The following is a 24,558-nucleotide window of genomic DNA, read 5'->3' as shown; positions in this document are numbered from 1 at the left end:
GCTTCTGAAACGGTGGGAGACAGGATGAGACAGTGGAGAGCTGTGTCAGTGGAAAATGGAAGGGGAAGCAGACAGGACTGCTGCGGGCAGGTTAAGCGGGGCCGGCCTACACTGCAGACTTTCTGGGGCGTTGCCATCAATGAGCCCCGAGTTTCCACTTCATGTACCTACCTACCAGCTTTCAGATCCTGGGCAATTTCCACTATGTCCTTGATCTCAATATCCTCCTCCCTTGTGAAATGGGAATGACAGTATTTCCTTGAAGCACTTTTATTAGGACTAAATGAAACATCGATGAAGAGCCTAGTGTAGGGCCTGTCATTTTGTGCACTATTACTTCACATGAGCCTCAACATTTATTTCAACTCTGTCAGTAAACTGTTTTCATTTGATCTGTTTGATTATATAACTATGATTTATCCCCAAAGATACAGCTTTATTTTAATATATACTATGTAAATTATAGTACAAGTCCTGCACAGATCAAGTCATCAGGTGATGAATGGCTATCCGAAACACCACTCTAAATCCTGTTGTGCAGGAAGAACAGTGCCAGCCCTAGGACGGATCCACAAAAGTGAGTCAGACTTCAACCCTCAAATATCTCCCAGCTGACTAGCAGAGTTCGCATGGCAGCTGACACATACATAGTGCTGACACCGATGGCACCTCCCAGAACAAGCGCAGTCTGGAAACAGAATGTTTTCCCAATCAGTGTCACTTTCAAACGATTAACTGACCGATTCAACAGATATTCAGCAACGCCTTTCCACTTGTATCAGAAACTGACCTGGATGGTGGATTGACAAAGACCAAGGAAACATGGTCCTTGCCCTCAAGGGTGTCACAACGCAGCAAAGGAGACAGACGTGTCCATTACATCAACAGATATGGTCTGGATGACTACAGTGTGTGCTCAGCGATGTTCTGGGCTGCTTCACATATACCAGTGGGCAAGAGAAAAAGATCCCTAAGATCAAGGAGCTTCTATTCAAGCGGGAGGTATGATGGGGGGGGGGCAATAAGCACAATAAAGAAGTAAATAACACAGTCTGGTAGGTGATAATTCAGGCCAAGGTAAAGGGGATCAGGAACATGGGGTGGGGTGGAAAAGGGGAGTGCACTTAGCAATATATAATAGGGGGTGGCGGGGGCCTGTAGACCTTCCTGAGGCTTTAGCATTGGACTCTGACACATGAACAGAGGAGCACTAGAAAGAAATGGTTTAGGTGCTGAATGAGATGTATGTACCGGGACAATGTCAGTGGAAAGGAGAGACACAGCAGTCAGGGAACTAGAGGGAGTGACCAAAGAAGCAGGACAAATCAAGGAGTGCTGCCTCTTGGAGAGAACGGAAGCACTCACCTGGACTTGAGATCCACTGAGCTTTGTGTTCACACCCTGGGTTGCACAGTTGTGCCGTGACTCACAAAATCACAAAAGTAAAAGGCCTGTAGTCACCCTGTGACTCACTCATTACTCAAAGGGAAAAATTGGAGACGTACTCTTTGCTCCGATCACTTTGTATTGGGGAAGATTTTACTGAATTATCTAGTGTAGATGCCCTACGGAGCCACTTCTATGATGGAGGGAAAAACAGAGTATCCATGATACACAAAGAAGCAACGAATTGGGGGACAGGTGCAGAGTGATTTGAAAGACACGACCCACCCCACTTCCGCCAGTGAAAAGATATATGGCGACGCCTCTGTTCACCCATCTTTCATTTTATATCACTAATAAACCATTAACAGGTACAATAATCACTGGCCGTTGATCCATGGAGCTTCCGTCATACTCTTACACTCAAGCAATATACTCTGAATCCTTCCTGGACACCAAGTTCCAGGCACTGGGCTGACTCAGGGGGAGTAAGTATGTTTCAGGCTGGCTCCCAGCCTCCGACTTGCTTACAAACATGCTGGCCAATCATTACAGAGCTCCTTGATTCGAGCGACGACAGAACTAGTGTCAAGGGATCCCAGAAAAGAAAAAATGAGGGGGGTAACTGAATCCTAGTGTACGGGGAGGGTGAGCACCCATGGTCAGGAAAGCCTTTTCAGGCGAGGGGAGGTTAATGAGGTAGGTACTTTTAGAAGCCCCATTTTACAGAGGAGAAATAACACAGTCAGAGATATTCCCTTGCTTCAGGCTGCATAACTACTCGAGAGAGCCAGATTGAAATCCTAGGTCATTTGGTTTGCAAAACACCGTATTTTCTCTCACTGACTACTACTAAAAATCACTTCACCTGACTGTTTCCCTTTACTAGATCCTGAAATCCTCTCAGGTATGTTGTGGTCACTCTCCCGAAAGCTGGTTCCAGCTGTGAGTGCTAAAAGGCTCTGGGAAGTCCTGTAACAGTCTCTATCCCAGGTAACAGCTGTTCTGGAGAGCTCCTCTCAGAATTGTCATCCACCATCTCACCTAAGTCAGGTGCTCGGCGTCCCACAAAGACGCTTCTAGTGTCACTGCGCTGTCACTTTCCAATCTGCCTGTTCCTTCCTACTCTAGAAAAAAGGCAGAAACATGTATCAGACTTGCTGGTCTCACAGCAGTTCCCCTCAGCATTAGAACATTCCACAGAAGCTATGTTCTCCTGGGTGCCTGGGTCTTCCTGGTAGTAAAAAAAAAAAAAAAAAAAAAAGAGAAAGGAAGATGTCGGTACCACAGGAATGGCATGTACTGTGCATGTCAGCCACTGTCAACATACACGACACGTCTCAGAGAGAAAGGAAGAGGATTACCTTTGGAGTCACACAGACCAAAGGTGTGAACCTCAGCTCCCTCACTGTCTTAAGCACATCTCAGCCTGTTTCTTAATCTGTTGAAGGAGATTCTGATACTCATTGTTCAGGTTTGTTGGTAGATAAATATTAAGTGTGTAAAGCCAACCAGACCATCTATAGCTCAAAATCAATGCCTAGAGTGATGACAAAACAGAATGACTTCTCTACTGCATCACTTAATTCCATCTTATGTGTGCAGAAGATAGTGAACTTCGCGTTGTCAAGTAACATGCCCAGGTGACACACTTGACTGATGGCCGTGAGGTAGGCACTCAGGTGTTCTTTTCACTTGATTGTGAGGAGAAGAACATCCAGATGGAAAATACTTTTCTTTGAACCCAGTGACTCTTAGCAAATGAATACCTTATGTAACAAGTCAACTCTGAACATCATTTAAAAAAAACTGACACAACAAACCATAGCTCTTGATAAAAAATAATCCTTTTGACGAGACATGGCGATGTTGGGAGAGCACAGGCTGTAGAGACATGAAGACGTGAATTCAAATACAAACTCCACTCTAAGTCTTCTCTTGGATGAACTGCAAAGAGTAACCTCCTCGTTAAGACTTAATGGGCTGTTAAATAGGATGCAGGGATCAACACAGGCCTTGGCACACAGACTCTACGGGCCAGATTCCTCACATCTTTTTTTTTTTTTTAAAGATTTTATTTATTTGAGAGATAGAATGAGGTAGAGAGAGAGCATGAGAGGGGGGAGGGTCAGAGGGAGAAGCAGATTCCCCGTTGAGCAGGGAGCCCGATGTGGGACTCGATCCCGGGACTCCAGGATCATGACCTGAGCCGAAGGCAGTCGCCTAACCAACTGAGCCACCCAGGCGCCCCAAATACCTCATGTGTTAACCTCACCCCTTCCGTTAAGACTCCAGGGAGAGTTCACGGTCAACCTTTGCAAGCAGAGGTTACATTTCCACCATGAAAAGTTATTTTCTCTCTCTCCCTCATTTTTGGTTGGATTTTGATGGGTTGGCAGTTACCGGTTGTGCCAGCCAGTTTTTGACGCACAACAAACCATCCAACATGTAGTGACTTTAAACAACCAATTCTTTTGCTCACAATTCTGCAGGACAATAACTTCAGCTGGGCTTAGCTGAGAGATCCTTTTGCTGTTCTCAGAAGGCTTGCTTATGCATCTGTGGTCAGTGCCCCTGGCTCTGCTCTGGGGGCTGGATGGTCCATGACGGTCTCACCCACGACGGTCTCACCACATTTCTGGCAATTGGTTCACTGTCAGCTGTGGTGGAGGGGATGCACGGGCCCTGGGTCTCTCATCATCCACCTAACCCACGCTTCTTCACATGGTTGTTCTCTTATGTCAAGAGCAGCAAGAGAGGGCAAACCCTGGTGTGCAAGCACTTTTCAATTCTCCGCTTGCTTCACACTTGCTAGTGTTCCAGTGAACAAAGCAAATTCCATCGCCAAGGCCAAGGGCAATGTGGGAGGAGATATGGGCAGGCACGTACAAAATACAGTTGTTACTGTAACAGTCTACTGTTACAGTAGTTTGTGAAATGACCCTGTTCATCATTAGAGAAATACTTAACTATGGGTGCACCAGACAGGGGAATGAATGCTAGCCTCTCAAAAATGACTTTTACTCTTCCGTAGAAAAAGTCATAGCTATCTTGCCCTGTTATCAGTCTACTAGGTGGACAATAAATTTTATGAAATTCTGCCAAAAAAGACCAGTTTGAAATTTTCCTGGCATTGTACCATACCTATAAATTGTGGATCCCCTTATCCAGAAATGTGCTCTGACTCTGCCAGTAGGAATGCAGCCTGCCCCTCTTTCCGTATCATAATGCTGCTATTCCTCTCCCTTCCAAAAAACACGCCCCCAGCAGAGACCTACTGCATAGGCATCATCTGATGGGGAAGTGATGGACTAGACTAGGAAGCGGCCCCTCTGGTAAGACGAGGAGAAGCTACGTGCTAACTAACCGTAACACTTGTGATGTGGCTGGGGCCTGGTTGGGCCACTTGTCCCCGCAGTCACCAGCCCCACCTCCCAGCTTTGCTAGAGTTCCTCTTGATTCATTCACGCCATCTTTCCAAGCTGAGTCCGAGCTCTATCGTTTTCTACTACAGCGTCCTAACTATATTGTTCAGGATCCCTTGGTATTTGATTTACTGTGTGGTGGTTGATATTGCTACCGTGAAGGCCATCATTTCCCCATTATATTTTCTATGTGATTACTGCTGGCATACACGAAAGTATTGCTGCTTTAAATATTAATCCTTCATTCTACCATCGAAGGGAATTCATTTTTACTCATTTCTTAAGCTTTTCCCAAGAAGATATTCATATCATTTGGTAATAATGAAAATTCTGTCTTCTTCACTAAAACAATGCTTTTTTTTTCCTCTTTACAATCTCCTTACACTGGAAAGACCATCTAAAGCAAAAGTTAATAATACTGGTGATAATAGGTATAGTATATTTGCCTAGATCCTGATTGTAATGGAATTTTTCCTAGTTGTTTAACATCATTTGTGTATTTGTATATTAGACATACTGAGGAATACAGCCTGCAAGTATCTACGTTCCTACTTTGTTTTTAATTGCAGGCTGTCACATTCCATCAAATGTTCTTTGATCATCCATATACTATTAAGATATGGTCAACACTAGTAGTATCTCTAGTGGTTGAAGTCATTCTCTTTATGTCTCCACTTTATCGTTTTCTTCTTATGCAACCCACACATTTTTGTCCTATTATCCTCTAGATATTGCAGGTGTCCGTTGCCACTGGGAACAGGATCGTTTTTAGGAGCTATTCTGAGTATACGTGGAGGACAGCAGACCCTGGGAAGCTGATCTCACTTGTTATTTAAGAATTGGGCTGTTGGGGCGCCTGGGTGCCTCTAGTCGGTTAAGTGTCCGACTCTTGATTTTGGCTCAGGTCATGATCTCAGGGTCTCATGGGGCTCTGCACTGGGCATGGATGGAACCTGCTTAAGATTCTCTCCCTCTCCCTCTGCCCCTCCCCTTCCCGCTCACATGCTCTCCTTCTCCCTCCTTCCCTCTCTCCCTCTCTCTCTCTCTAAAAAAAAAAGTCCTTCGCACTTACATTTCAGATTCTACTTCCCTTTGATGAGGGATTATTTCACTGGAAAAGGGAGTTTTCATGATCCTGGTTGCTTGACGCCAGCCGAGGGTCTGTGGGTAAGACAGAGACAAAGATGCCTAAGCTGCAGTATGGCAAAAGTTAGGGGACATCAGAGGTCTTCTCCATAAGGCTACTGTTAGAGCAGAGAAACAGTAAGAAAAACTGAAAAGGTGAGGGAAGGCTTTTGCTTGTTAACTTTTTGGCTGTGATGGGCCACGTCTTGGCCAAGAGGTCAGCATGACCAAACAGAGAGGTGGTGAGAGAGCACCAAGGGGCCTTGTTGGAGTCCCACACCGGGAGCCTCGTTAAGCATCAGACTGAGAATGAAGGGATTTCTATAGGCATGTTTTCCAAAACCCGAAGCAGTACCTATCAATGAGAAAGACAGAGAAGGGTGGAAGTGTGTGGAGGGTGAAGATTGCTGGGACTTCATAAAAGGCGACTTGGGTAGGTTCTGCAGCTGTTGGGTGACTAGGACTCCAAGTACCAAGGGCTGAAAGAAGTAGGCGAGAAGTTTACTCTAGGAAACTGAGGAACAGAGGTCAGGTAAGAGGTCAATAGGAGTTCGAGGAAAGTGTTAAGTTATGGGCTGTGCCAACATGCCCAGCAAGGCCAAGAACCTGCCACCCGGAATCAAGGAAACCTCATTTAAAATGGAGGCGGGTGGCTAGCAGGGGGACCTCTCATGCCCTACCACTGCAGTTCACTGCAGACCCCAACAAGTCAAAGGGTGCCTGGCATTCCCAGCAGGAAGCAGCTTACTTTCCTACTCCAGCAGCAGGAAGGAAGAATTTCTCCTCGCCCGGCAACAAGCTCAGCCAACAGGAAAATACCACAACGGGGCCCATGAGAAAAACGTCAGCACCTGGAACTGTCGCTCTCCTCCAGCGGCCTTTTCCTTCACAGCAATCTCTCCCAGCTGCCTCCTTTTCCCTAGAGAAAGTTCCTCTGGTCTGATCTCCAGACTGGCCTATGGGGTGCCATAGTTTGCCTGCCCCAAACTGCAATTCCTCTGCTACACCCAAATCAACCCATTTTGCTGATAAACTACAACCGGCTGTTTTACCTTTTAGGTGGACAAACCTGTTCAAGAACTAAAAGGCTATGATATGACTCAGCAAAGATTAGGTACCATTTTGCCAAGAATACTGAGGATCATTTTGACACCCCCGGGCCCTCCTAAACATAAGGCGGTAGCATTCATTATGGGCAAGGATGATGCCCTTGACCTTACCGCCTGTAAAATAAGGGTATGTGTTTCATACAACCTGCCGGCGAGGATGAGGAGAAAGGTCCGGCCACGCCACAGCCAAGTGCAACTCAAAGGGCCACGTGGAAGCGATCTTGGCCCCGGTCACAATGCGGGAATTGAACCCCGCGTGGAAAGAGATTTCCAGCCTGGGAGGTGCGGGGCGCCTGCGCAGTGGGCCCAAGGCGCCGCGCGCGCTGCGGGAGCCGCGAGACCCCCGCCCCCGCCCCTCGCCCTGCAACGTGAACGCGCACGTGAATCGGGAGGCGGACGCGGACGCGCACGCGAATGCGCCTCACCTCGCTCAACCCCCGGCCGGCGGCTGAGGGAGGGAGGCGCGCGCGGGAGCCGCGGGTGGGCGGTGTGCGGAGTGGCGGACCCGCTGGCTGCGGCGGCACGGGGGCGGCGGCGGCGGCGGCGGCGGCGGCGGCGGCGGCGGCACGGGGGCGGTGGCACGGGGGCGGGGCGGCGGCAGAGGGGCGGGCGCGGGGGCGGTGGCGCCTCGTCCACTCAGGCAGCTGCGTTCGGGACCCTCCGGCCCGCACGAGGGACGAACTGACTGACGTACCTCGCCCGCCCCCGCCCCCGCCTCATCTACCCCTGGGCTTCCTGGGCTTCCTGGGCTCCCGGGGCTCACTCCTGGAGCGCCTTCTCTCCTTACACCTCTCCTCGGCCCTTTCTCTCCCAGGCACCTCAGGCGGTGGCGGCGGCGGCGGCGGCGGCAGCAACCGCGACTCCAGCAGCAGCAGCAGCGAGCGGCGGGAGCGGGCGGCCTCTGAGACGATGAAGTGCAAGCCAAACCAGACGCGCACCTACGACCCGGAGGGGTTCAAGAAGCGGGCGGCGTGCCTTTGCTTCCGGAGCGAGCGCGAGGACGAGGTGCTGTTAGTGAGTAGCAGTCGGTACCCGGACCGCTGGATCGTGCCGGGCGGGGGCATGGAGCCCGAGGAGGAGCCGGGCGGTGCGGCAGTCCGAGAGGTGTACGAAGAGGCGGGAGTCAAGGGGAAGTTAGGCCGGCTCCTGGGCATTTTCGAACAGAACCAAGACCGCAAGCACAGAACCTACGTGTACGTACTGACTGTCACTGAGATTCTGGAGAATTGGGAAGATTCGGTTAGCATTGGGAGGAAGCGAGAGTGGTTCAAAATCGAAGATGCGATCAAGGTTCTCCAGTGCCACAAGCCTATGCATGCCGAATATCTGGAAAAACTAAAGCTGGGCGGTTCCCCAACCAGTGGAAACTCCGTGGCCCCGTCCCTGCCACAGAGCGATCCCTAGTATGTACCTACCGCTCCTGCACAGACTTCTGCGTTCCGCCTACCTTAGAATAAATAGTACCCGGAGCACCTCTCACTCCTTGTGCGGTCTCACGGGGAGTGGGGGGGGGGGGCTTCTTTTGTTTCCTTGGCAGACCTCTGAATCACGCTTGCAAACTGTCTCAGTTGCCAGGCACAGTTTTCAGACAACTTGCACGTTTTTCAGATGCTTTGAAAATCGCTGCTTGGTAGCCCTGTAGCAGATTTCGGTAATCCTAAACCACATGGGTTTTGGGGTTTTTCTTAAGGTGCCTTAACTGCTTGCCCAGCCTTTAGCGTGTGTGTACGTACACGTTGTGGTTTGTTTTATTACATTGCACACACGTGTTGTGTGTGCACGTGTGCGTTTTTGGTACCAGTCATGTGCTTTGTTTTGTAGTTGAACACCTTTAAAATCTGAACATCTTGGTTGTGCGGCATCTTTAATTTTTTTTCTTAACTTTCTCTTTCACTGCATTAGCCCTTGCTTAGCAAGCCCTTCTGTGATGGGAATTGGTTTAAAGATAGTTACATATATTTATTTTTAAAAGGAAATTTTACATTTTGTGGTCTTTCTGCACTGGGCAATAATTTTGTGTTCAGCAGTGTGATCTAATTTGCCCTTTTCAGAAGTTTCTTTACTCATATGTACATTTTTGGATTTTCAAAAGAATTTTCACTAGTGGTATTTTGTTGCTGCTTATTTGAAATGGCCATTTCCCATATAGCCCGGAGGTAATTTAACACAGTATTGCTTTATACAGTGAATATCTTCTTGGGAAAGTATTGTTAACCAAACACATCCCGATATGTATATACTATCATGAAAACTGTATTCATAGAGTGCGATTTAGCATGTTCAACTTCCAACACCATTGCCCCTTTCTTAATACACTAGAAGAACTATGGTTCTCTCAGTATAAACTAGTTTTTGAAGGAACGTTATTTCATATATTTGAATGTAGTGACATTTCAGTTAACCTTCCTGACTACCAGTAATCACAGGAATGGAATTTACATGGTGATAATACCCCAATCCAGTGAGGTACCTTTCTTGATACTGAGCTTTTACAGACTTTTTAAACGGTCAGAACACCTGAACAGTCTCTCTTAAAGATTTCGGATAATCATTTTGTGTCACAGGACAAACTTTTTTTTATTAAAAGCTCTTGCATTTGCATCAATACTTGTTTGAAATCAGGAATCTTATCTAAAATGCATAGGTCTATCCTCTCAAACTACCTTTATTCCCCAAACCATGTCAGCAGTTAGGGAGAAGCAAAACCTCCTTTGTGAAGAGGGTATTAGGGGTGGAAAGTTAATGCCATATGTAACACTTAAACATGTTTAAAACATTCCAATAGTAATTAATGAGTATAAAGTAGAAAATAATGGTTATTTAAAACATTTGTTAGTCAAAGTAACCTGTTTTTAAACACAATTACTGCTAAAAATTTAAGTTACCCTTTCTTAGAAGTTATTATTTTACTGTTTTTTAACATACAGAGCAATGCACAAATCTTAACTGTACAGCTTAATCAATTTTTGCATAGTGAATATATGTATATAACCAGAATCCAGATCAGGAAATTAACAATACCTGTAACTCAAAAGCTATTGCATTTCTCCTCCTAATCAGTACTCTGCCTTTTTGTCTTTTAGGACTATAGAATAGTTCTGTTTTTGAACTTTATAGGTTGACTTTTAGAATGTATACTTTTTTGTGCTGCCCCCTTGTGCTCTTTATTTTACTCTTCAAAATACTCAAATATTTTTCTCCATTTGGTTTGCATTGTAATTCTACAAATTATTAATACATTTATATGATTGCTGTTAAAAAGTGGGTTCTGTTGCACTTTCTAAAGAAATTTGGTGCCACTATTTTGGAAACAAACTTTGTTACAAATTTAAGCACAGATAAAGTACAGGTTTCAATTCACGAAACATTTTCTGTAGTAATGCTATAAAAGTAAACTAAAAAATGAGTGGGTTTTTAAAACCAGTGACAGTTTCATCATCTGAATTATATAGTTTGATCAAATATAAACATTTGATTTAATATTTTTCTATTTTTCTCTTAAAAAGTGATATGTATTGAATATCTATTTGAGCACATTTAATTCCAAACAGTCTCACATCGACCCAAAGATACCTTTCTCCAATAACCCAGTTATTCAGGAAGATTCTTAAATTCTATCTAAACAGCAGATATATTGGATTTTTATTTTAAAGACATTTTTGTCGGGCGCCTGGATGGCTCAGTTGGTTAAGCAACTGCCTTCGGCTCAGGTCATGATCCTGGAGTCGTGGGATTGAGCCCCGCATCGGGCTCCCTGCTCAGTGAGGAGCCTGCTTCTCCCTCTAACCCTCCCCCCTTTCATATACTCTCTCACTCTCTCAAAATAATCTTAAAAAATACAGTTTTGTCGATAAAAATCCCTTACACATGAAATGCTGCCACAAATATTTTGGAGACTTAATTTGTACTTGTTATTCTTGGAGGTGATACCGCATCATTTTACTTGGTTCTTAAGTATTTAACAAAGGCTTAGATGCACAGTATTCATATTAACCTATTATTAAGAATTATTAACCTATAAATGTGGGCTTTTTTCCCTTCTTTTTTTGACAGAAACATTTATTTTTTTATTTTATTTTTTTTTTAAAGATTTTATTTATTTGAGAGAGAGAATGAGAGATAGAAAGCACGAGAAGGAAGAGGGTCAGAGGGAGAAGCAGACTCCCTGCTGAGCAGGGAGCCCGATGCAGGACTCGATCCCGGGACTCCAGGATCATGACCTGAGCCGAAGGCAGTCGCTTAACCAACTGAGCCACCCAGGTGCCCGACAGAAACATTTAGAATAAGTCATGATATTTTTCAGGACTATCAGGTTCATTTAAGTAGTTTTTTTGAAATATTCTCTGGATCCTGGCATTGTCAGAATAGTTAAAAGTTCCAAGGAGATTCTTTTTTTTTCTCTTTAAAACCAAGAGTTTCAGGCCAAAACAGGTAACCAGAGACAGTATATAGAAAATTTCTATCACCTCAGCACTCCAAAGATTGATGCACAGTTGGATTTTTTTTCCTTCTAAGATTGTTAAAAAGTCACTTGTACGTTACTTGGTTTTTCAGCTCTTTCCTTGATAAAAAAGGGAAAGGACTACTCTCCACAGATAATTAATGTTTGCAGACATGCATCAGAAATTTATTTTCTGCATGTTTTATAAACAGCTTACCTTTTCAGCTGGTCAATAATTTATTCTTGTTAAGGTATAAAGAGAAAACATTAGGGGTTAATATAGATACATAGGGAAACTCTAAATAATTGATGCTGTGTCTATAAGCTATATTTTTTTTTCAAGAAAGATGTATACACACACACACACACACACACGATATATTTGGCTGAGCAAGGGCTTTTACTTCCAGGCATCCCATGTGGGAGAGCCACCAGGCACTGCCAGGGTTTTATCAGTATTTTCTTGGTAGTTGTCTCCTGATAAAATGTTATACTGTATTTAGCAGATTTTAAATGTTCATGGGCAAACAGCACTATGAGAACTGGAAAAGTCACTATGATAACAGAAGTAAAACATGACATTTTTATGAGACAGAGTTTGGTGTGATAGAAACTATAGGTGGGGTTTTGAAGTCAGACAGACTTAGGGTTGAAAACTGGCTCCAGTTCTTGCTCACACTAACTTCAGCCAAGTTATCTAACTATCTGATGCTCAGGGTTTTTTTTAATATAAAATTTGAGATAAAAATACTTTATAAACTCCAATGAGAAGTCTTTCCTGACCACTGGGTTAAGATATTTTCTTCTGTGTGTGTCACGGTTCTCACAATTTACTTATTTGTATGGTTGTGCGGCTAGACCACAGACTCTTTGATGGGTGGGGACTAGCCTGAATTATTTCCATAAGCCTAGAATCCAGAACATGGTGTTTAGAATTTTTTATGTCTTACATGACCAATCTTTTTTTGCAAAACTTGTAGTATCACTGCTTTCCTGACTTTTTTGTTTCATAATATAACCTGTAACTCCCTCAGCTTCTGATCCACTCTTAAATTGCATCTGCATTAGATAATTCCATGAAGGCTTTTCAAATGCCAAGTGAATGATGCAGATAGGCCTTTTGTAAATTTGTCAATTGGAGGAACTGTTAAATTAGTATATAAGCCTGCTAATTATATGTTGGTTTGATTTTCTAGATGAACAGCAAAGATTTTCAGGATTGCTTTGAAAGAATCTTTGATGTGAACCATTGATCAGTGGAATTTTCAAGCGGAGGTGAGCGTTTCCATGTTTCCAGCAAGACAGCTCATCTGATTTTCCTCCAATATCTTGGGACACTCCTTACCTGTCTATTCCACTGACTCCTCTTGCCCTGGTTGTTATACTGTTGTACATGAACAGACTCTTACTTTAACACCTATAGCCTTTTGTTGTGCTTTTTTGATGTGTCTGCCTTCTCCATTAGACTGTGATATTCTTGAGAGCAAGGACCACCTTTCCTTACTCTTTGCATATTCTGTATTTGAAACACCACTTGAAATATGATTGACATCACTGAAGGTTCTTTGATTCAAGTCATATTTTGTAATCACCATGTGGCAAAACATTCCCCTTTTAATCTGGTGCTAGTAGAATATATGCTGTCTAGGCACCATGTATGTGGTTTTTCTGTATCAGGTGTTTCAGAAACTTTTCAAGGCAGTTGTAAGATGTTCAAGGATGAGAATTATTACTCATATTTCTGTGTCATACCACACAGTGGCTAGCACCATTTTGAGATTATCCCATCACATAGGGCAATATTTTGTAGAATCAGTCCTTTGTGTAACAACTTCAGTATTTTTGTACTGTTGTTACTTTGCTGAAAATTTTATTCAAAAAATATCACTTGCTATGAAACTATAAAATAAATACAATGAACACAAGATAATGTGAATTTTTATAAAAATAAATTTTAAGATGATATACAAATGATATATTTAATGTTTTTGCAATGCCCTAAGCACTTCTTTCATGTAATCTTAACATCCCTTTGAAGAAGATTGTTTTTCTCATTTTATAGGTTCGGTATACTGTATTATTTGATGCCAGAGCCAACAAAAACTGCAATACATGCAGTTTCTAAAGTTAATTACACCACTTACTTTGCCTATGTTTCTTTTGCGTCTCTTACTGATTCAGTTGGCCAATTTTCAAGCCCTTTTCCAACACACTCAACTGGCTTCTCATTCCACCTGGTTTCTGCATGTGAGAATGTGGAGGACTAAGAAACAGCTATATTGTTGTCACTTAGAAAAGGCATTGAAGAAAAAAACTTCTGTGAGTGGGGAAGAGAGGACTTGGGTCAGCTGTCTCCAGGAGAGCAACTTTAAGAAAATGACAAAGATGTTTAGAGATAATTTTATGGAGTTTTGCCATGGGGTTTGTAATGTCAGCACTCTTACCCAGCTTCCTGCAAAGGCCTCAAAGTGGCTTTAATATGGTAGTTTTCTTTCCTTTGCATTTATAAAAGCAATTACATCAGAAACACCATGAGTTCCACTTTAGGTGTTATACCCTTTCTTATGGTACCAGTGAAATATAGTAACTGTTAACTCAATCCTTACAGAATTTGAAATCACACGTCTCCCAATTTATTGGGTTTTTTTAGATGTGATATGGTACTGTGGATATGTTTTTTTTTAATCCTTTTAGAGAAATGTACTGTAAATTTTACAGATGAAATGATATGCTACTGGTATTTGCTTCAAAATAATCTGAGGGTGGGGTAGGTGAGCATATAGATGAAATAAGATTGGTGATAAACTGATAATTTTTGAAGCCATGTGACAGATATTTGGGAGTTCGTTATACTATTCTCTATACTTTTGTATGTATTTGAAATTTTCCATAATAAAAATTGAAAAATAGTTCTTCATTGTTTATTTGTAGGCCCTTGCTATCCCTAAGACTTAAGTAGGGAAGGCTGGTTAGAAGACAAATCTACAGCCCAGACAGAAACACTCAAACCTCCTCTCCAAAAACCTAGGTTTTGTTCCTGAGCTAAACATATTGGCAGACTTGCTCTTCCCTTAATGTGAATTATTTCCTTGAAAGTCTCTCAGTTCCACATGCAAAAAGGGCTTTTAGCCTCATCAGCATGCCAAACATGATCAGAAAACTTTGAACCCCAATGGTGGACATAAACTTAGGTTCCAGATAAGACAGCACTCCCATTCTACGATGTATCTTTAAAAAAATTAAATTTTTTTCTGATTAGAAAATTAATTTACCTTAATTTCAGAAAATTTGGAAAATTCCCTCCCAAGGTAAATGAATAAAAAATCACACATGATCCCCCTACTCAGAATAGCCATATTTGAAAAATATGTATGATTATTATATATATTCCAGCCTTTTTCTTTTCAAATGCAACTATACATTACCAAAGCAGATAGCACAAGTGAGCCCCCCTCCACCAGAATATTTTCAAAAATTAATGACCCCTTTTATTGTTAAGCATACACCACATAGGTACCTTGTTCTTCAGAATTTTTTAAGCTAATGCTCAGGGCCATTACGGAATTTTTGCTACTTCTGTCCTGCACAAGTGCAACAGACATGGCACAAAGCTTGGGTCTGAAATCCAGACCATGCCTTGTACTCACTAACTCCAGATGCAGGACAGAATAACCCTGTTTTGTTTTGGGTTTTTTGTTTTCTAATTCCAACACAAACTTTCTACTCGCCAAGCTGGTGGGAGTGGGGCCATCGATTCAGAGGAGGTTCCCCTTTAATAAATCACACAGTTGCAATATACTGGCTAAAAGGAGGCCTGCTAACTTTCTTGTTTTTCACAAAGTTCCTTCTGTCTTCTCTGGATCCTCAGCAAGCTACCATATCACTGTCTCTCTGTAGCCTCTGATCCTCATTAGGTTGCTGCTCCCCTGGGCACAGTAGTTTTCAACTGGTAAACAAGGACACCACTACTCTGGACATGGAATGGAATCCTGTTCTCCCTCTTCTACCTTTTTACTCCAGAATGTGCCCTCATGTTTCCCTAATTTCCTATAACACACAAGAGACCAGACTATAACTTTTAATAAGATTTTACTGATGATTACCAGGTTAGGTGAGGCAAATGTAATACAAAAAACACAATTCACAACTATTTCACAGGTCATATATTTTCTAGGTTCCAATGCTAGACTGGTTCCCTAGCACAGGCTGACTCCAAATGTCCTAGGGACATCCTTCCATCCCCTATTCCCCATCACTACCAAGAGCTGAGAGTACAGTTTCAAATCTTGTACAAAGTGATTCCCATACCCATGGAGAAGGGAAAGCTTTTCCTGCAACTCAATCTCCAAACAGTACTTAAGATATCTCAAATTTATAGTTCCAGAATCAAAGATGTGAACCTGAAATTAATGGAATGGATCAAAGGGCTAGAATGTGATGGGTTGGGGATAGAAATTCAGTTCTGTATTATTCCAAAAGTTCAGATTAAGCCACTTCTCTTCACTAGTACAGTAGTCCCCCCATCACCCATGGTTTTGCTTTCTAAAGTTTTATTTACCCACAGTCAACCATGTTCCAGGAACAGATCCTTTTGACCCATCATCATCAGGTCAATAGTAGCCTAATGCTGTATCACAATGCCTGCATAAGTCACCTCACTTTAACTCATCATGTAGGCATTTTATCACACGTGATTTCACATCATCACAAGAAGTGTGAGTACAGTACAATAAGATATTTTGACCACATTCACATGTTATTACAGTATAATTCTTGTATTTTAATATCAGTTATTGTTCATCTCTTACTGTGCCTAACTTATAAACTTTATCATTTGTATGTATAGGAAAAAACATAGTATACGTAGGGTTTGGTACTATGCATGGTTTCAGGCATCTACTTGGGAGTCTTGGAACATATCCCCTGTGGATAAGGAGGGATTACTGTACCTGTTTTTGCTAAATGAAAGAAATCTTGAGAATTTTTGCTTTTGCCAAAAAAGCAAAAATAGTGTTCAATGTTTGTTTTGCAGCAACACTAATAGGGCAGTGTGCACCCCAGCAGTGAGAGTGGCCCCACCAAGTTCTTTCCCCACTATGCTCAGCATTTCTGCATCAAGCCATAATAGCTTTGAACTATTGTTCAATAGTGACTGTGAGCATCCGTACTTTATTTCCATTGCATTTATTAGCAAGATGTGACTTAAGGTATCAGAAAAACCCAAGAGTGGTTATTTTTTGGGTCTGGGAACACTCAAAAATTTTTCCATACAAATTAATGGTAATTGCTTCTCCACTCTCTGCCGGCTTATGAAAGGTTTCATAGGAATGCTCTACCTTCAAATAGTGGGGGAAACATATGGTACCTGCAATGGCATCTGTTTCCCTAGTGGACATTTTAGGAATTAGCCCAATCCTGGACGTATTCTATTTAGAGCAAAGAAACCTTTCCCAGGAACACTCTGCTACCCAAAAACACCCCACTCTCCAAATCTATTTAGAATTACCTTTTTCTAATCCTAAATTAAATATTAATGTGTTTTCTATATAGGAAGAAAGATTCTCTATCATGTTCCAACCACTAAAATTTTTAGTTCAAGTTGTTTTTTCATCTAATCTGGTAGATAAATAGGAAAGTATTTGCATTTTCTAGTACCTCCATCCTTATAAACGAGCTTTAGCTGTGATAAACCAAACTATTCAGAACTCTTAGAATTTTAGGCCAAGAATTCTGTTACCTCTAGAGGTACATGAACTGGGCAAATCAGACATGGCCCCTGTCTTCATGGAGCTCTCACTGTATTAGGGAGACAGATATTAAACAAGAAATCCCAACAAAATGTGCCAAGTGTTTTTATGATAGTGGAGATTGAGTGGGCTCTGCCAGCACATAGTGGGGGAAACTAACCTAGTTTAGTTGGGTTGGGGGAAGATTCTCAGAGGAAATGCCATGTAACATGACACCTGAAGGATGAATAGGACTTAGCTAGGAGAAATAGTTAGGGTGGTGGTGTTCAAGAAAGAGGGAAGAGCAGATATGAGGTTCTGGAAACTAGATAAAAATATGGTGCTTTTAGGAATAGGAACTTGCTCATTATATCTAGAACATAACCTGAAGGTGCAGAGAAGAAAGGATCTTCTAGAGATGAAGCCAGTGGGGTAAGGAAAAGCCAGATTATAGAGGGTCTGATGCAGCTTTTTCAGGGATTTGAGGAGAGGAGACATGACATCAATTTGTCTGAAGAGTAGAAGATTGTTTGAAAGGGAGAGAAGGTTGTGGTGATAGTCCAGGTGAGAAATGATGGTGACCTGAACGAACGTGTTGACCATGTTGACAGAAGTGAATACATTTTAGAAATATATAGGGTTTAAAATGGCATAAGGTGATTAACTGGATGTTGGAAATGAAAGAGAGGTGGATATCTTTGATATATCTCGCTGGAGCAACAGTTGATGATACCATTCCCTGGGGCTGAGAAGATGAGATTAATTTTATAACTGTTAGTTTCTGGTAACCAAAGATATTAACTTGGAGATGTCCAAAAGGCCAGAGATACACACAGATGCAGCTTAGAAAAGAAGAATGAACAGGAGGTGGGGGTTTTGGAGTCATCAGCAGATGGGCAGTAGATGAAGAGGTAGGTATACACAAAGTCATCTAGAAGAGACTGTAGAGAGAGGACTGTGAAGATCTCCCTGAGGAGTATCAGCATTTAAGGATGGTTGCAGGACTTCCAGAATGGTTTGTTAGGATCTTGGTGGACCCATCTCCCTGTGAAATACCATTTAATTGGTGACAATTTTACACACACACACACACACACACACACACACACACACACACACACACTCTCATTTAAAGTTCCTGAAAATTGTCATAGGGCACACAGCAAATGAATAAATAACTGTTCAAGAAAAAATACTAAATCTCTATAAAAATTGTGAGAATCAGTGACATTTGAGCAATGCCATCTCCCCCAGCTCCATGTAACAAGCTCTACTCAAGATATGGATGTGCCCCAGAAGATGGGGGCTCCCTATCCCCCCAGTTGCTAGTCTAGGGCTATGCCTTCACCCCAGGAGAAAGCCACCAGTGCCTCTATTCCCCTGCAGCCCCATGTTGCAGAAGTGCTATTCTAAGCAAGCCTGGGCTAGAGGACTAACTCCCAATTACAGAGTGAGGTCTCAGCCTTAGGCATGACAGGCCAAGAATAGTGAGATCCCACTCTCCTCTATCTCAGCACCTTTGTAGGGCAAAGTTTCTACATGGAGACAGGCAAGCTAAAATAACCAGGGACTACCTTCTCCCCGCAGTGTCCAGTGGGGTGTTACTGCAGGAGAAGTGGCCTCTAATACCCACCCTCTGTTCCAGTACAGTTGTCTGGAGTTTCTGCCCAGGTGGAGAGGCAGGCCATGAGAACTAAGCACAGCAGCTTTGCTTGTTGGGACTGAATTTATTTGGAAAGGAACCTAGAAAAATTCATGCCTAAGAGCATTGTTGAAAACAATGGGAATCTTAATGGTGAGCAATTAGGAGGGGCATGGTAGTTTCAGGATACTAGTAGCAACAAGGGAACAATACTATAAAACAACTAAACTAACATACATCTAAAGACCACTCCACCAAAGAACAACAAAATATTCATTCCTGTCAAGTAGATGGAACCTTCTCCAAAAGAGACCATAATGCTAGGCTATAAACATGCCTCAATGGATTTTAAAAGATTGAAATTAAAGAAATTATGTTCTCTGACCAAAATGGAATTAAATTAGAAATCAACAATAGAAATGTAGGAAACTCATGAATATGTGGAAATTAGGCAATACTAAATAATGGGTCAAAGAAAAAAGCCACAATGGAAAGTAGAAAAAACTTTGAGATGGATATAATCAAAACACCAAAATTTGAGATGCAACTAAAGCAGAACCTAAAGGAAAATTCATAATTATAAGTTCCTATAAAAAGAAGACCAAGTAAACACAAAGCAAGCAAAAAAGAAGGTGATATATGGGGTGCCTGGCTGGCTCAGCTGGTAGAGCATGTAACTTGATCTCAGGGTTGTGAGTTTGAGCCCAACATTGGGTGTAGGGATTACTTAAAAAAAAAAGAAGGTAATACAAAAGAATAGAATGAAAATTAAATGAAAAATTATAAAAATAATAGAAAAAGTTGGCTATTTAAAATGATCAACAATCTGGGGCACCTGAGTGGCTCAGTCAGTTGAGCATCTGACTCTTGGTTTTGGCTCAGGTCATGATCCTCAGGATTGTGAACTCGAGCCCCACATCAGGCTCCACACACAGCATGGAGTCTGCTTGAGTTTCTCTGCCTCTCCCTCTCCCTCTGCCCCTCCACCTGCTCTCTCTCTCAAATAAATAAAACCTTTAAAATAAAATAAAATGATCAACAATCTGCTTTGTTTCTTAAATTCCACATGTGAGTGAAATCATATGGTATTTATCTTTCTCTAACTTATTTCACTTAGCGTAATACTCTCTAGCTCCATCCATGCCATTGTAAATGACAAGATTTCATTTTTTTTTTATGGCTGAGTAATATCCCATTGTGTATATACACCACATCTTCTTTATCCATTCATCAGTTGATGGACACCTGGGTTGTTTCCATAATTTGGCTGTTGTACATAATGCTCCTATAAACATCAGGGTGCATGTATCCCTTCAAATTAGTATTTTTGTATTCTTTGGGTAAATACCTAGTGGTGCAATTGCTGGATCATAGGGTAGTTCTATTTTTGTTTATGAGGAACCTCCATGCCATTTTCCAGTTTGCGTTCCCACCAACTGTGACTCACCACTTTGCATTCCCACCAACTGTGCATGAGGGTTTCCCTTTCTCCACATCCTTGCCAACACCTGTTGTTTCTTATGTTGTTGATTTTAACCATTCTGACAGGTGTGAGGTGATATATCATTGTAGTTTTGATTTGTAGTTTCTTGATGATCAGTGATGTTGAACATCTTTTCATGTGTCTGTTGGCCATCTGGATATCTGCTCTGGAAACATATCTATTCATCTCCTCTGCCCACTTTTTAAAAAAAAGATTTTATTTATTTATTTGACAGAGAGAGAGAGACAGTGAGAGAGGGAACACAAGCAGGGGGAGTGGTCCTCTGCCCACTTTTTAATTGGAATATTCATTTTTGGGGTGTTGAGTTTTGTTAAGTTATTTATATATCTTGGATACTAATCCTTTATCAAATATGTCTTTTGCAAATATCTTCTCCCACTCCATAGGTTGCCTCTTAGTTTTGTTGTTTCCTTTGTTGTGCAGAAGCTTTTATATTGATGAAATCCCAAATGTTCATTTTTGCTTTTGTTTCCCTTGCCTCAGGACACATATGTAGGAAGAAATTGCTATGGCTGATGTCAAAGAGGTTACTGCCTCTGTTCTCCTCTAGTATTTTGATGGACTCCTGTCTCACATTTAGGTCTTTACTCCATTTTGAATTTATTTTTGTGTATGGTATAAGAAAGTGGTTCAGTTTCATTCTTTTGCATGTTGCTATCCAGTTTTCCCAACACCATTTGTTGAAGAGACTGTCCTTTTCTAATTGTACAATTTTTCCTACTTTGTTGAAGATTAATTGGCCATATAGTCGTGGGTTCACTTCCGGGTTTTCTGTTCTGTTCCAATGATCTATGTGTCTAGGTTTTTTATGTGTTTTGTTTTGTTTTTCTGCCGGTACCATACTATCTTGATCACTACAGCTTTGTAATATAACTTAAAGTCCAGAATTTTGATTCCTCCAGCTTAGCTTTTCTTTTTCAAGGTTGCTTCAGCTCTTTGGGCTCTTATGGTTCCATACAAACTTTAGGATGGTTTGTTCTAGCTTTGTGAGATGCTGTTGGCATATTGATAGGGATTGCATTAAATGTGTAGATGTCTTTTTGTAGTATAGACATTTTGACAGTATTTGTTCTTCTAATCCATGAGCATGGAATGTCTTTTTACTTGTGTCATCTTCAACTTCTTCATAAGTGCTTTATAGTTCTCAAGAGTATAGGTCTTTCACCTCTTTAGTTAGGTATCTTACGGTTTTTTTGTGCAATTGTAAATGGGATTGATTCCTTGATTTCTCTTTCTGCTGCTTCATTATTGATGTATAGAGATGCAACAGATTTCTATGCATTGATTTTGTATCCTATGACTGAATTCATGTTATGATTTATAGCAATCTTTTGGTGTAGTCTTTGGGGTTTTCTATATATAGTATCATGTCATCTACAAGGAGTGAAAGTTTTACTTCTTTCTTTCTGATTTGGATGCCTTTTATTTTTTTTAAGATTTTATTTACTTATTTGAGAGAGAGAGTGAGCAAGCAATAGAAAGAGCACAAGCAGGGGGAGAGGGAGAAGCAGACTCCCCACTGAGCAGGGAGTCAGATGCAGGGCTTGATCCCAGAATCCCGAAATTATGACCTGAGCCAAAGGCAGCCACTTAACTGACTGAGCCACCCAGGTGCCCCTGGATGCCTTTTATTTCTTTTTGTTGTCTGATTGCTGTGGCTAGGCTTTCCAGGACTCTGTTAAATAACAGTGGTGAGAGTGGACATCCCTGTCTTGTTCCTGACCATAGAGGAAAAGCTTTCAGTTTTTCCCCATTGAGGATGATATTACCTGTGGGTTTTTCATAGATGTCCTTCATCATGTTGAGGTATGTTCCCTCAAAACCTACTTTGTTGAGGGTTTTTATCATGAATGGATGTTATACTTTGTCAAATGCTTTTCCTGCATCCATTGAAATAATGATATGGGGAAAAAAGAGAGAGAGACAAATCAATAAACAGACTCTTAACTATAGAGAACAAACTGGTGGTTACCATTGGGGAGGTGGGTGGGGAAATGGGTTAAATAGGTATGGGGATTAAGGAGTACACTTGTGATGAGCACCGGGTGTTATAGGGAACTGTTGAACCACTATATTGTACAACTGAAACTAATATTACATTGTGTGTTTACTGGAGTTTAAATAAAAACTTTAAAAAATTAAATGATCAACAATCTGTACTGTATCCAGAATATTAAAGAACATTTACAAATCAATAATAAATAATTAAATTAAATAATTAAATAAATTAAAATTTTAAAAATTGGCAAAGGATTTGAAAAGACATTTCTCCAAAGAAATATACAAGTGGACAATAAGCACATGAAAAGATGCCCTACATTATTAGTTATTAGGGAAATACAAATCAAAATCACAATGAGAAACCACATCTCACCCACTAGAATGACTGTAATCAAATAGATGAAAAACAAGTGCTGGTGAGGATGTGGAGAAATTGGAGCATTCATGTGTAAAATTTCACTACCATTTTGGAAAATAGTTCGGCAGTTCTTTAAAATGTTGAACGTAGTTACCACACGACCCAACAATTCTGCTAGATATAGTCCCAAGATAAATGAAAACAGAGTCCACAAAAAGATTTGTTCATGAATATTTATAGCAATGTTATTCATAATTGCCAAAAAATGAAAACAGCTGATGAATGTATAAATAATAACAGTATATCTACACAATGTGATACTATTCAGCAATAAAGGGGAATGGAGTATTATGCCATTATATGGATGAACAAGAAGCCAGACATAATGCCTTATATATTGTATGATTTCTTTATATATAATGTCTAGTATGGGCAAATCCATGTAATCAAAAAGTAGATTAATGGTTGCCTATGGCTGAAAAAAGGAGAATGGAGATTGACCTCAAATATGTATAGGGTTTCTTTTTGTCATGATGAAGATATTCTAAAATTAGATTATGATGATAGTTGCACAACTCTGTAAATGCACTAACAACCATTGAATTATACACTTTAAATGGGTGAAGATTATGTATGTAATTTATATATTAATAAAACTGTTACAAATTTTTGGAATAGGCAGAGAGAGGAGTGCACACAAAGGGATCCTCAAAAAAGGAGTGGTCATCAAAATAACAGGGAAACCTGGAGAAAGTCAAGTCAGAGAATCAAATATATACAACATTTTAAGGAGGAAGTTGTAAGGCGTATGGAGTGCTACAATTACAGTGACATAGAAAAGATCATTAACAAGAACTATCTTAATAGAGTGGCAGGGTGGGAAGGCAGGTGACAGTAAGTTGAAGGATGAGTGGCACATAAGGAAATAGATTCAGTGAGTCTAAACAATTCACTCGAGTATTTTGACTATGAAGGAGAAGAGAGAAGTGGAATGGTAGCTCAAAAGTGATGTCATATAGAAGGAGAGTTTTACTGTTTTCGAAGTGACAAACACTTGGACACCCTTATTTGTTGAGAGGAGTCAGTAGAGAGGGAAATCCTGAAGACATAGGAAAATCTGGTAACCAATGGAACAAGAGCCTGAGAGAGATGCAGGATTTGTGATGTGAAGCACAGAGAAGGAATTTATCTTAGAGTGGGGGAAGGCTACCTCTTCTATTGCACCTGGAGGGAAGGAAGAAAGGCAGGATTAGGGCATAAGGAAGGTTGTATGTTTGTGTATGAAACTGAGGTATGTTATACTTGAGAGATTTGTTTTCCTTGGAAAGATAAGAGTCAGAGTCATCTGCTGAGTGTGAGGAGAAAATGCATAAGATAAGTGGTTAGGAGAAGGGAGCAGAATTGGTGTAGCTCTATGGAGAAGAGGAAATAGAACTGACAGCAAACAGAACAAGATTTCTTGGCAGCAGTGAGGGTCCCGGGTGAGGTTAGAAAACACCTGTGTGGTGACAAATGGCTACAGACCCATAGAAACTCTATTTAATGTAACCCTGTTTTTAAATAAAAAACTAAACAAACATTCACTGCTTCCACTCTAAAAACAATACCTCTATTTGAATATATTTTATCTGTTATTTAGACTTTGCACTTTACCTACTTCTGGAGCTCAAAATCCACATATTCAAAGTCTGTCTCACGACTAGTCCTAATAGCACGTTGCCAGAAGATAGGACATTTATGTGCCTGGTGCCAAAGGGCAGTAAGATGAAGAGAAATGTCAGATGGGGAATATTAGGGGAGATATCAGAAGGAAAAGAGAAGAACAAACTTGGAGATCTCAGGTC

The 24,558-nt window shown here is 41.3% G+C and overlaps 2 protein-coding genes across 2 annotated transcripts; one reads left to right on the top strand and one right to left on the bottom strand.

Annotated features, from left to right (window-relative positions):
- Positions 1-3,158: 3,158 nt before the first annotated feature.
- LOC113930386 (WAS/WASL-interacting protein family member 3-like) lies at positions 3,159-7,762 on the bottom strand. Its single transcript, XM_027607591.1, has 5 exons — positions 7,737-7,762; positions 7,548-7,686; positions 7,188-7,403; positions 5,881-5,969; positions 3,159-3,267 (listed from the first exon to the last, which is right to left on the bottom strand). The coding sequence occupies exons 1-5, from the start codon at positions 7,760-7,762 to the stop codon at positions 3,183-3,185; spliced, it is 555 nt and encodes a 184-aa protein (XP_027463392.1). The 3' UTR covers positions 3,159-3,182.
- NUDT11 (nudix hydrolase 11) lies at positions 7,653-14,365 on the top strand. The gene is made up of 2 exons (XM_035725355.1): positions 7,653-8,445; positions 12,680-14,365. Coding segments are annotated over exons 1-2 (495 nt in total). The 5' UTR covers positions 7,653-7,951; the 3' UTR covers positions 12,681-14,365.
- The last annotated feature ends 10,193 nt before the right edge of the window (positions 14,366-24,558 follow it).

The sequence above is a fragment of the Zalophus californianus genome, chromosome X (genome assembly GCF_009762305.2).
Source record: "Zalophus californianus isolate mZalCal1 chromosome X, mZalCal1.pri.v2, whole genome shotgun sequence".
NCBI classification, from domain to species: Eukaryota; Metazoa; Chordata; class Mammalia; order Carnivora; family Otariidae; genus Zalophus; species Zalophus californianus.
Note: the sequence above shows the minus strand (reverse complement) of the source record. Positions and strands in the feature narration are given on the sequence as shown.

What these genes read in the sequence shown, in the direction of transcription:
- LOC113930386 (XM_027607591.1), bottom strand. Translation starts at nt 7,762, where the DNA reads ATGAGGCGGGGGCGGGGGCGGGCGAG. An exon ending in CGTGCCGCCGCAGCCAGCGG is followed by an intron (nt 7,404 to 7,547) that starts GTCCGCCACTCC and finishes TTCACGTTGCAG; the next exon opens with GGCGAGGGGCGGGGGCGGGG. An exon ending in AGGGAAGTAGAATCTGAAAT is followed by an intron (nt 3,268 to 5,880) that starts GTAAGTGCGAAG and finishes ATGTCTCTACAG; the next exon opens with CCTGTGCTCTCCCAACATCG.
- NUDT11 (XM_035725355.1), top strand. Translation starts at nt 7,952, where the DNA reads ATGAAGTGCAAGCCAAACCAGACGCGCACCTACGACCCGGAGGGGTTC.